Below are 12,783 nucleotides of genomic sequence, written 5' to 3'. Positions count from 1 at the left end.
ATGACAAGTACCACAGACGGGATGGCTTAAACAACAGAAATTTTCTCACGGTTCTGGAGGCTGGAAGTCCGAGACCAAAGTGCCAGCAGGGCTGGTTTTTTCCGAGGCCTCCTTCCTTAGCTTGCAGACCCCTGTCTTCATATTTACATGGTGTTGTTCTCCCTCCAAGCATGTCTGTGTCCAAATTTCCTCTTCTTATAAGGACACCAGTCAGATTGATGAGGACCCACCCTAATGACCTCATTTGACCTTAAATACCTCTTTAAAGACCCCACTTCCAAATACAATCACATTCTGAGGTATGGGGAATTGGGACTTCGACATATGAATTTGGAGGGGGTGGGAGACACAATTCAGGCCATTAACACTTATCTTGTGGTTGAACTTCTTAGCAGCCTCCTGTCTCTGCCCAGGCCTTAGAGATGGGGACTCCTTGGGTGCCATCGCAGGTCTTCCTCTTCTCATGCCACGTACTCCCGAGTGGCTACCACTGTTACTTTAGCTCCAGGTGCTCTCAATAAAATAAATGGATAACAAGCCACTCTACATATCCAATCCCGACCTGCCTCCTGAGTGCCAAACAAGTATACTCATTGTTTCCTAACATCTCCATTTGGTTATCTCACAGGAACCTCTATTAATTGGTAACAGAATGTATCACCTTCTCGGCGAATTTGTTCTTCCTTCTCTGTTCCTTAGCACTGAGAAATGGCACCACCATCTATGTCCTCAGCTGCTCAAGCCAGGAACTTAGGGCCATCTTTTTCTCTTTTCTGCCACCCTCCCCACAATCAATCACCAAGAGCCGAACAGTCTTGATCTCTTCACTTCTCTCCATCCCCATCCCACTGTCTGGTCCAGGCCCCCTCTTCCCTCACCTTAACTGTCACAGCGGCCTCTTACCTAGTCTCTCCAGCAGTCTTCTTTGGGTCCACACTACACTCCACTCTGTTGCCAGATGAATCCACTTCCCCACTGAAAGCCTCTGATGGCTCCCAACTATCCTTGGCCCTGCTGCAGCTGGCACACTTTCACCTCCAGTGTCTTGCCCTCTGTTCTCTAACAACACTGAGCTTTTGTACTGTTCCTCCCTCTGCTCGGCTTACCTGTGAAGAGGAGAACCAGCTCAAGTGTCCAAGGGACTAATGGCAGCTCCCTTCCCTCACTTCCTCGCATCTACTTCCTCTGCCTGTTAGCCCATTTGCCCATCTTCTTTTTCCCCTTTTTGTTCTCTTCTTCCTTTTCTCCACCGCTCCACAAGGCCCAGGGAATGGGGTTAGGTGAGGCCCTAGATTCTTGCTCTGGCTGAAGAGGTGTCCTTGTGGGGAAGGAGTCAGTCTCTGACCTTAGACAAGGCTGCCAGCAGCTGCCTCATCTCAGAGTGGGGCATGGAGAAGGAACACTTCTCGGTCACTGCCCTGAGAGACACTTGGTATTGCAGGGACGCATGGAAATGTGGGGGTTAGGCCTTGCGGTGAGTGGCTAAGAGGTTCCTGTTTTGGGGGCTAATCAGTGGCAGGAGGAGGGGTGAGATGGCAGGAACAGCAGCAGCTCCAGGAGACTAAGGGAAGCTCCATTTGAAAATGAGGCCAGGCTCCCTAGAGCCTTGGGAGAGGGTCACTCATCACTGCCCTCATCCCCTAGCATTCTGACTCTCCTAACCACAGCCTGAGTAGGAGGAGGGAGGCCCTAGGGGGCGGCAGCTGGGGAGAGGGCCAGGAGAAGCCACATTCTTGGAGTGTTAATGATCTCTGGGCTGGGCAGGAGCTGAGCCCCCAGACCAGCTAAAAACAACAAACAGCTCCCAGGAAGGATTTGCATCTGTCCCAAGAGTCAAGGATTTCCGCCCACCGCCCACCCGATGGGGGCTGTGACCAGTGGAGCTCTTAGCAAAGAAATTCCCCAGAGACCAGAAGCCTCCTGACCCGGAAGTATGTAAGTATCACTTTGGGAACAGTCCCCTCCCCCATCCCTTTCTCTCCTCCTACCCAGGGAGGGTAAGAGAAGAGTGGGTGAGTTCCTCTCCTGGTCTCTCCAATCTCTTTACAGCAGTCCCGCGAATGACACTATTCTTGACATTTTATAGCTAAGGACACCAAGGCTCTGCTAGAGAAGATACTCAACAAACATCTGACCGAATGAAAGGGTGAATAACGCAAGTGGCTAGAAGTCACAGTCATGCTGAGGCCAAGCTGGGGCTGGAACCCAGGTGGCCTGTTCTCAACCACACAGCTCACCTTTCCTGCATGGTCTTCCTGCCCTGGGAGGCCATCAGCTTCTCCCTGCAGGAGTGGAAGTTGCTTGGAGGGCCCAGAGAAGAGGCCTGGCCTCACTCCCTCAGGAACTCTGGGCACTGCCTGGAAGAAGAGGAGCCTGAACTATCAAGAGGCAGCCAAAGCCCATGGAGGAGTCAGGAAGGAACAGTTCTCAGGGCTTGTGCTGGGCAGTTTGCAGACAGTAGGTACCTTTCCACTTGGCTCAAACCTTTTCTCCCTGTGGAGCTTCTCTTGGCCCCCAGGAAGTCCAGGAAGACCCGCTCCCCCCGCTTCAGCTCCCCTCCCAGTGCCCTGGATATAATCAGTATGAAAATCTACCAAAATCCCTTACCTACTCCAGTTCAGCAACAGCTCTGTAAAGGGGGTTCTTTCTGCGGAGTTTCAACTCACCCCCTTTGTCCTGCTTCCTGTCCGCACATGCTCTTCCATCCTTTCATCTCTCCTTCCCTCTGGGCCTCCCTGGGAGGCCTGTGTCTGCACCTTTCTCAGGGACCTTCCCACAGAATCCTCAGGTAGCCCACTGGCTTGTTCCCACTGTGTCTCAGTGCCCCCGCCTCTCCCACCCACAATTCACAAAGCCAAACCCTGATGCTTTAAATCCATCATTTATTGCCCACAGTTCATTAGTATTACATAAATCACAGAGATTGAGAAATTTTCAGAGGTTAAAAAGACACTGCAAAGTAACCTGGATATGGCCAAGGCATGTGTACTGGCGCCTCATTCACACTGTTCCCGGGCTGGAAAACCACCTTGCTTCTGTCCACTGGAGTCTTCTCTCAGGACCCCATCCTTCTGCCAGGCTGGAGCCCCAGGACAGGAAACAACCCCCCCACTCACAATCAGGAAGTGGAAAGGGGTCTGTCAGCCATCTTGACATCTTGGGCTTTTGGTCCCTGCACTCCGATTGCTGACTGGGGAATGGAAGTGGGAGAAGGGCATCCGCCAGCCTTTGGAAATGTCTGAAATGATTAGAGTAGGTTGGGCAGATACACCAGGATTGGAGAACCAGTTGCAGATATGCCCTGTATTCTGGCACAGCTGGGCTAGCCAGCCCCCCAGTGACTGTGGGTTCTGGCTCAGCCTCCTCCCCAGTCAAAAAACAATCTTCCCATGTGGCCTCCCTTCTTCTGGCCTCAGCAGAGTGGAGGATGGATGTTGGCTGAAAGTTTCCCTTCATGGTGTTTTCCACAGCCAGACCAGGGCTTCGCAGCACGGCCTGCTGAATCTCTGTCACCATCACCTAAGCTATAAGGATCCTTTGCCATCATCACCCCTTAGCTCACCTGAAACTGCATTTGGGAGCATGACCGGAAATCATCCAGAAGACAAAGTAAGTAGGTTATGAGACGAAGAGGCCACAGGGCTGGGGCTGGGCTGGGGCAGCCAGCTCAGAGGGGGAGGTGGACAGACCCCATCTCTGCCAGGCCTTTCAAAGGGGTGGGAGTGGAGCTGGGGTGGACAGTTTTGGTCCCAAAGTAAAGTGCACAAGAATAAGACCCAATGAGAGGAGGGATAGGGTGAGCTTGAAGTGAACTTTGCAAAAGAGGACCCAGCTATGCCCAGCCGCCTGTCACTGGCACACTCACATTATGGCGGGAATAGCTAAAACATACCTGCCCCTCCAACACCATGGCACCCCGCCCCTCTGTTGTTTTGTCTTCCAAGCTTGTCTCTGCCTTCTCTCCTTCCTGATGGGCAGTGGGGGGGCTGCTCCTTGGGAGAGTGGGGGGCCCTCATGGCAGCATCCTGCAGAGCCTGGCTAGGAGGTGATGGCAGCAAGGACTGCTAGGGGCATGCATGGTGTCAATACCTGCAGAAATCCGCCTCACCACAACTCCCGCAACCCTAACCGCAGTAAGAGCTGCCCGTGGCCACGCTCTTTCTGCCCTGCACTGGCCTTTTCCTGCATGTGCACATATTTACCTCCAGCCAGGTCTCTCCCCAGGTAGAGTCACCAGGGTAGGGGAGGCCCTGTGGCTGCATGCAGAGGGCTCCTTCCAGTTGGGGTCAGGTGAGGGGTGCGTTGAGACCCATGCTTCCTCCTTTGTGGGCCTTTCCAATGAGGGGGTTACCCTGTAGGCCCCCACCTCAGGCCCTGCTTTCCTCTGAAGAGTTCTCTTCTTTCCTGGCTTGCAAATGGAAAGGAGACGACAGCCAGCAGCAAACAGCGTCAAGGCCAGTGCAGGGTGAGAGGCGGCATGCGGGTGTGGCCCCCTACTCAGGCCCAGGCATCCACACTGCCTCCTTTTTCGGAACGGTAAAGTGTTTGGCAAAGGTCAAGTGCTCCCAGGATGTGGGGTGACATACATAAAGGCAAGGTCCAGGCTCTGAGGCCCACAGCTGGTCATTCCCAAAGGGGCCCACCCCTTTCCCAGTCCAGTGTCCATGTTGGGATGTGCCTGGGATGACCTGTATCTAAGCAGGACAGGCCAAGACAAGGTCCAGCTGGAAGAGCAGGTGAGAACCCCTTGATCCAGTCCTCTGGTTCTGGGCAGAGAGTGAAAGCTCAGAGAAGGGAGTGGATTTGTCCAAGGTCACACAGCCCACTAGTGCCAGCGCTGAGGCCTGCCGTTTTTGGGTTGATGCTTCCTCTCAGATAGGTGCTTAGAGATCTGGCCTCCAAACTCTCAGGCGTGAGACCCTTCTACTCAGGAAGCAGTGGGATGGGGCAGGAATCGTCGGGGGCTGGCGAGGCCCCTCCGACGGCAGTCAGCCCAGCGCCAGCCCCAAGGCCCAGTCTCCAGCCTGGGAGGATCTTCCATAGTGCAGAAATGCACCAGAGTGCATGCCCGTGGCTCTGGCCTAACACTGTTCCTTCTTGGGGTTTCCTGCCTGGAGCTGGGGTCATCTCAGGGGCCTCAAATGGATCAGGGCTCCATGAAGGGTAACACCAGCCCCAGTGTTTCACTGGGCTTCATGCAGAGGAACTCGTTCTGCAAGTGTGGCACGCATGAAGGCCGGCCACACTCAGAGCCAGATGCCCATGGAAACTTCCAGAGGCCTCCAGTGCTCCTTCATTTCCTGGGCCACCTTCTGAGGAGCTTAGTCATAGCTGCTTCGTCCTGTGAGGGGTAGACTGCCTCCCCTCCCCTCACTACCCCTGCCCAGCCCAGGGAGACATTGGTTTTGGCCACAGTAATATCCTAAATCTACCAGCCTAGCCACCAAACCAACCAGCTCCCAGGACTACTCTTATTCCCACCACCTGTCCACCTGCCGGCAGCAACCCATCTGGGCAGCTGCAACCAAGGCTTGATTCTGATAAAAAATAAAAATAAAAAAACACAAAGTATAAAAGGATCCTAATTCTACCCCGTGGGCACTCTACAATTTTTTAGCTTCACACATAATCGTGTGGAGTAGAGTTTTGACAACCCCACGTAAGGCCCAGAAATGCACTTGATTATTTTTGATAGGAAATGTGTCAGAATTCCTCTCCCTTATGTTAACATGTGAATAGATTAGTCTCCCTACCACTGTGGATGGAGCCCCCCCACCCCAGGTGGCCCAGGACTGGTGGGGTCAGCGTGCCCCTCCCTGCAGGTGCAGCCCATAATCCTCCTTCCCTGCCCACACATTGCTGGCCTGGACAACGCTGCGTCCCCAGGCCAGCCGGCCACCGCTCACAGCCCCTTGTTGTACACCACTGTCCGGCTGCTCGTGGCCCGGGCAATCTCAGGCTCTAACTGGGATGTTTCGATCTGAGGAGAGAGGGAGAATAGAGGGAGGGAAGGTGAGGGGACAGAGGAGGGAAGGGGCAAGTGGGGAAGCTGGGAGTAGCAGCGAGGACTACCCTAGGGCCCACAGTTCTCCCCCCAGCCCCCGCCCTGCCTCTGGCACTCCAGCCAGGACCCACATGTGCCCTCTAGTGACACATCTTCCTTCTTTTCTGCCCTCCTGCCCAGGGGCTCACAGTCTCCCTTCCCGCCCAGGTCATGCTGCTTCCTCTGACAGTGTGTCCATGGGGGTGAACATCCTATACGCTGGTCTCTGAGCTCTGTGTTTTTCTCATCTCCAATGAGCTTGCCCACTGCACTGCACAGACTGCCTCCCAGGGCCACACCCTGGACCTGGTCACCATCCAGAGTCCTTATATCCAAACTTCACTCTCTCGGACCCAACAGTCCCCTATCCTTCCAACACCTCACTCACGCTCCCCGCCTGTTTGTAGACCACCAAAACCTCAGGCTCCAGACTCCCAACATCTCACATCCTCCCCCTCTAACCTGGACACAAGGGCCCATCACTTCAGCCACTCCCTAGCCCCAAGGTCCTTCCAGCCCTGACTGGCAGAAGTTCACTTTGCAGGAAACCAATCAGACCTTGTCTCCACTTGAACCTGACCATCTGAGACCATGCAACACTCACTGTCTGACTTTGGCTGGACCCTCACAGTGGCCAGGCAAATCCCTAGAGCCTGGCCACATGGCCTGTCACCTCTCTCTCCCATTCTCCACAGAGGCCACCCCAAACCCTCAGCTTCCCACTCATCCTGAGCAGATGAGCCTTCTTTGTACCTAAGGGGAAAAGTAGAAGGCGTCAGAAGGAACCCCCGGTGTCCCATCATCAAACCCACCACCTACCTGTGTCCACACTCTGCTCTACACTTGCCCTCCTGCTCCCCCAAAGCAACAATCCCTCCCTTCAGAAGCAGATCCCCATGAGCTCTATCTCCCCCTTGCTCACTCCCGGAGCCCACCCTCTGACTGTCTTCCCTCTTTCCCATCTTTTCAGTTCACTGACTCCTGCCCACCAGCATTTCAACACAGACCAGAACCTTCCGTCTGAGAAAACCTCCTCGTAACCCTGTGTCATGCTGTAGCTACTGCCCGCTGTCCCCAGCAACCACATTTCTTTAAGGTGTTGTCTACAGTAGCCATCTCCACTTCTTCGCCTTCCACCGACTTTTCAACCCACAGCAAATCTGGCCTGTGTTCCCACAACACTCCACAAAAATCTTTCTCTCCACGGTCACTGCTGTTCCCGTTTTTGTGACATCTACTGGACACTTCTCAGGGTCCCCAGGGCTCAGTCTAGCTGGGCTCGCTTCCCTGTACACACCCCCTGGGTGACTCAATCTTCCTGGTGACTCTCAGATCGGAGGAGTCTCCAGCCACGTTTCTCCCGGGAGCCTCAGGCCCACAACTGACTGTCTACTAGACCTTTCTATGGATGTCTCACAAGCACTTGAACTCAACCCATATAAAATGGAACTGAATCAACCCTGCCCCAACACAGCTCCCCCCACTGCCACCCCATGGTGCTCCGGCCAGAGACCCTGGGGCCTAGGCAGCAGGTGCCACAGACCAGCTCTGCCTTCGAAGAGCTCAGTCATGCCCAGGCTGTGCACGTCAGAGGCCAGACAAGAGGGAATTTGGTGTGGATGAGAGCTGGTGGGCATACCAGAGTTTCTGGAGAAGGGGGCCCCTTCCCCTGTAGTCCCTGGCACCCCAATACCCAGGCTTTGACCAGTTGAGAGGGCCAAAGAGGCAGGAGCTCGGCTGGAGACCTGGGCCTCTTCCCCACCCCCTCCTCAAACCGCCTCCTCTGTCCCCACCTCTGTTGGCCTCCGAGGCCTCTCCACTCCACCCGCTCCCCTCGTCCCCACGCTGCCACTGACACAATGCACAGCGCCCACGCTTAAAAATCTAAATGCTTTTGAAAATGTTTAACCTAGTTAGACAAATTAGCAAAAATTTGTGCAAAACAATTTAGGTATTTAAAATATTCAATGTTTTTAAAAAACTGGAAAACTGTTCTTAGCTTTCAGCTGCAAAAACCAACAAAATATAACATCCCAGCAATCTTACCATGAGGTGTAACATAACCCTTCGGGAAAGCTGTTAAACAGCTACTGAGGCATCCTGGGAAATAGCACTTCATTTATTCAAATGCACATATGTCAGGCTTTTGCACCATATGTCATTCCAAGCTATTTACAGTAATAATTAAATCTTAATCAACGTTTAACCTCTGTAAAATGTTTGAAGAATCCTAATCACCCTTCAGACTGCACTAATGAAGGAGAAATATATAAACATAAAAGGAGAATGATGCATAGATATCACGCTGGAAAGAACAGTAATTGCAAAATTGTATTTCTTTTAAATATAATCAGTAAATGATGTAAAGTAAGCCAAGGAGTATTTTAAGTTAAGACATCTTGGATGTCAGAGGTGTGAGCAGCTAATTTTGTTCTGCTACCCATAACAGATGTAGCATATTTTATTTTAGTGCCATTATTAGCAACTTCCCATGCCGGCTTTCACTGAAGCACTGAGGCCCGCATTAAAATCGGAGAGGCTGCTCTCCACCACAGTGGAGGAGCACAGGCCAGGGCCATGGCCCACTCGGCCCACTCCCTGGGGAGCACTGGCCAGGGGACCCTCCCAGTGGAGGCTGTCACAGGCCCAGGGCTCCCAGGCTCCCCGCTGTGCTGAGGGCAGCAGGTAGGAGGGAAGCAGGTAGGAGGGAAGCATGGGGGAGATGCGGGAAGTGGGAAGGTTCTGGGGGGGAGGTGACTGAGGCACTCAGGAGCAGGGGCTTGGGGACAGAGCTGGCATTCAAGGCTTCTTCTCTCAGTTCAATGCAATCAGCCCTCAAGTCAGCAGGTGTTTATGGCTGCCAACTCCATTCACCGAGGCTGGGCATACAAGGATGGATAAGATCAGCCCGTGCCCTTGAGAAGCTCAAAGTCAAGGGGAGGAGTCAGATATGAGAGCAGATGTTCCCAGAGAGAAACAAAATGCCACGGAAACTGAGGAGGGGTCGGGGGTTCCCGTGGAGTGATGAAAGAAAAAGGAAGGAAGGCTTCTCAGAGGAGGTGGGCTTGGAAGAAAATAGGGGATTTTGATGAGAGGGCAGGAAAAGCTTGCTAGGTGAAGGGAAAAGCATTAGCTGGCCAGCATGGCCTGTTTGGAGTGAGCAATATCGGGCATATGGGGTACGTGGCAGGAAACGGAGGTGGGGCGGGGACAGGCAGGCCCTTGTAGACCACGCGAAGGTGTCAGCCTTTTATCTGAGGGCAGTTGGGAGCCATGGAAGGATTCTGAGCAGGGGTGGGCTCCGTTTTAGAAAGGTCTCTCTGGTGGCAGTGGGTGTGAGAGTCCTAGAGGGGAGAGGTGGCAGCTGTGGGAATCAGAGACAGGTGCCAGGTCCTGCCCTCTCATGCTGCCAGTGGAGCTGAGAGGAGGGTGTACGCTGGAGAGCCTTTCTGAAGATGAAATCCATAGGAGTTGATGACCAATCCTATGGGGGGTGAGGGGGAGGTGTCGTGGATGACTACGCGTTGGATGATTCCTAATTCTAGCTCAGGAGCTGGGAGGCTGGTGATGCCATTCTCAGAGGCAGGGAACACGGGAGGGGGACAGGTCAAGGTGGGAGGGTGACAGGCTCAGGTTTGGCCATGTTGAGTCCCTCAGGCATAGAGATCTGAGAGGCAGACAGGTCCTGGGTTCTGAAGCTCGGGGAAGGGGTCTGGGCAGGAGAATGAGCCCGGGGTGTGTGAGCACAGCCGGAGCCCCCGGAATGGAGGAGCTTGCCCAGGAGAGCAGATGGAAGGGGAAGGTGCCAGCCTGGGAAACAGGCACACTGAGGGGCGGGCGTAGGGAACAAGCCCATGATGGTGGCCTTGGGGGACCGGCCCAAGGAATGAAAGCAGTGACAGAGGGTGCCACAGAGAGATACCAGGCAGCATGGACACCAGAGTTTTCTGGGTGGTCCCAGAGAAGGCCGAGAGGCTTTGGTCTTGGTATCAGGATTTGGTGACCTCCAGAGTCCAGATTTCCTCAACTTCACTCAATGCTGACTGACCCCAGTCCCAGCCTTTCACTTCTGCCCTGGGTTAACTCAACTGGCCGTTGGTGAAGACCCCTCCAGCTCTCTGGCCTCAGCTGGGGGTTGGGTGTCTTGAAGTCTCATGGGTGTCAGGACTACCCGGGGGTCGTCGCATCGCCACTGGGCTAGCGAGGAGGGCTGGACAGGGACGCCTGGGCTGCCCCCCCTCCCCCGCCCTTGAAGATCACCTGCCTGAGATAGGGGTGCTGTCTCCTCCATGGAAATCACATCCAGGGCAACGAATGTGATTCAGGTCCTGGGTGAGGGCAACAGAGTGCCCTGCTGTAGCCTAACCAACTCTGGGGTCCCCGAGGCAGCAACAAAGGGTTGTGCTGTTCTCTTGGGGTCTGCCTGCTGTTTGGGAGGGCTGATGGGTAAGGAGCAGAAGCTGGCTGTATGTGCCACATCGGCAGCAGAATAAATGGGGTGATGGCTCCAGTGGCTCCAGGGCAGGTTGTGAAATGAGGGAGGTGCCAAGGCCCAGTGGGAGGAGCGAGTGCAGTGAGGAGGTGCAGCACCAGCTCAGCAAAGGCTAGAGCCCCAGGGTAGTGGGCTGAGGCCAGCGGCTTGGTTCCGCTTGGTTCCGACAACAAATGAGCTCTGAGGGGCCTCTTTTGGGGAGAAGGTGACCGGACAAAGGGGGCTGGGCAAGGAGTGGCCACAGGGAGAAGGCGTGACCTAGCCCCAGGCTGCCAGTGGGGGACAGGCAGGAATCTGAGGGTCCCCAGTTCACCTGATGGACTCTTCCCCAGGCACCTGATGGACAGTCAGCAGGGGCCCTTGAGGGAAGGGGGCGTCTTGGATGGGGAGCCGGAGCCCTGGGGGTGGGGGCTGCAGGCACCTGCGAGGAAGCTGAAGTTATCAATCAGCACTTGCTGATGGTACCAGCCCCCCCCAACCCCCGCCCCAAAACGGGGGATGCCAGGAAGACGTGGGAAGCCCCTGCTGGGAACACACCCACTCTGCCACGACATAAGCAGCGTTGCCCTGCTGGCATTCCCTGCCTCTGAAGCAGAACCTGCACCCTGGCTCCCAGACAGCCGCATCTGGGGGGTCGCTGCCCCCACCCATATCAGAGCCCCAACCGCATCCTCCAGACCCGGCCGGCTCTGCTGTCCCTCACCGCAGACACCCCGGCACTCTGGTTGCATCGAAGGTCAGAGGCAGCAAACATGCAGCAGCACCTCTAGTACCACCTCCCCTGAGCACCCCAGGCCCAGCTGGCCCCAGGGTCCCCCAGAGCAGCCTGAAGGCCTTCCTTTGTGGTACGGGAAGGGTTAACCTTGAGCTATTTGCCTCTGTCTCCTGGCTCATCCTGGGTGGGGGGCCAGAGTCAGGAATGCATTTGGGGCCACCTCTGCCTCTGCAGCCTGGGAGCACACACCTGCAGCCAGCGGCTAGGATAGTTTACATATTTGAACCTGGAGCTAAGGTGCTGAGACATAAACAGGAAACTGGATCCCTGGCCTGTGCCCCATTCTCAGGGGCTTTTACCTACTACAAAGAACTTCCTCCTCCTTGCCTTTCTTCTGGTGGCTTTTCTGCGTCCTTTTCAAAGGCACAGGGTTGGGGGTTGGGGTGTGTTCAGTGTGACCTTATGACACCACTCAAAGCAGTCTCTTGCTCCTGGCCAATGGTCTGGGACTCTGAGAGTCTGCAGGTGGTGACATTGACATGGGGTCCAACACCCAGACTGGCACCTGGCTGACCCTGTGTGCCTGAGGCCTCTGCCAGGCCTGGAACCAACTTGCCTCCTGGGCAGTCACATCCCACCCTTTCTCACCAGGGCTGGGCAGCCCTGAGGTCTTGCTCAGACACACACACACATCAAGGCTCCATTTTTTGGGAAGCTATCCTGAGTGGTGGGCAGGGGTGTCAGGCTGGGGATGAGGAGCAAGGCCTGAACCTGGACCCCTGAGTAGGCCTCTGGTGCTGGCTCTGGGCTCCCACTGCCTTCCCAATAAATATCAGACTCACTGGCTGAACACTCAAGGCCTTCTGGAACTTTCTGCTGGTTCCTCACCTGATGGCTGCTCTCCATGTCCAGTACATTGTATGCTTAGGCTTTGAGGCTTGAGTCCAGCGATACCCTAATCTTCTAAGTCTGCCACCTCCAGGAAGCACTCCCGATCTTCTCAGACCCAATCCAATGCTGCCACCTCTGATGCCCCTGGCACTTATTTCCATCTCCATCACATCCCCAGCCAGAGGCCAATTTGTACACTAACCATCTGTGGATGCAGTGGTCCCCCACCTCACCCCAGTGTGAGCTACTTGAGACAGCTCAGTATCCCTGTGCCTTGTGCACTATAGGTCCTCGATAAAAGTCGAATAAAATTAAACCAAGCACCCCAAGTGCAGAAATCCTGTCTTATATTAATACTTTTCTACCTCCCCTGTACAATGTGCACCCAGTGAATGTTCAGACTTCCTCCCCATTTTGGAGCTTTGCACTGTTCCTGGGTGCCCTCTGGTATACCAATTTCCGAATCATTCTCTGTCCTCCTTAGCCTAGAGGCCTCAGTTTTCCCATATGTGCAATGGGAAGATTTTCTACCTCCTGCGGCTGGGATGAGGATAAGTCAAGAAATGGATAGGAGAGCCCTTTGGGGGCTTGAAAACCTATGTGCTGCTGCTTAAGGAAGGCAGGACTCCGTGGTTATCCTAG

At 54.7% G+C, this 12,783-nt stretch overlaps 1 protein-coding gene across 4 annotated transcripts in view; it reads right to left on the bottom strand.

Moving 5' to 3' along the window:
- Window positions 1-3,147: 3,147 nt before the first annotated feature.
- Window positions 3,148-12,783, bottom strand: part of SFXN5 (sideroflexin 5) — a 111,514-nt gene continuing 101,878 nt past the window's right edge. For all 4 annotated transcript variants that reach the window (XM_033124729.1, XM_033124732.1, XM_033124731.1 and 1 more), the window contains one exon: window positions 3,148-5,980. In XM_033124729.1, the coding sequence (XP_032980620.1) occupies window positions 5,903-5,980 (78 nt within the window). In that variant the 3' untranslated portion in view covers window positions 3,148-5,902. The remainder of the gene's footprint in view (window positions 5,981-12,783) is intronic.

The sequence above is a fragment of the Rhinolophus ferrumequinum genome, chromosome 13 (assembly GCF_004115265.2).
Source record: "Rhinolophus ferrumequinum isolate MPI-CBG mRhiFer1 chromosome 13, mRhiFer1_v1.p, whole genome shotgun sequence".
NCBI classification, from domain to species: domain Eukaryota; kingdom Metazoa; phylum Chordata; class Mammalia; order Chiroptera; family Rhinolophidae; genus Rhinolophus; species Rhinolophus ferrumequinum.
This window is presented reverse-complemented; position numbering and strand designations above follow the sequence as displayed.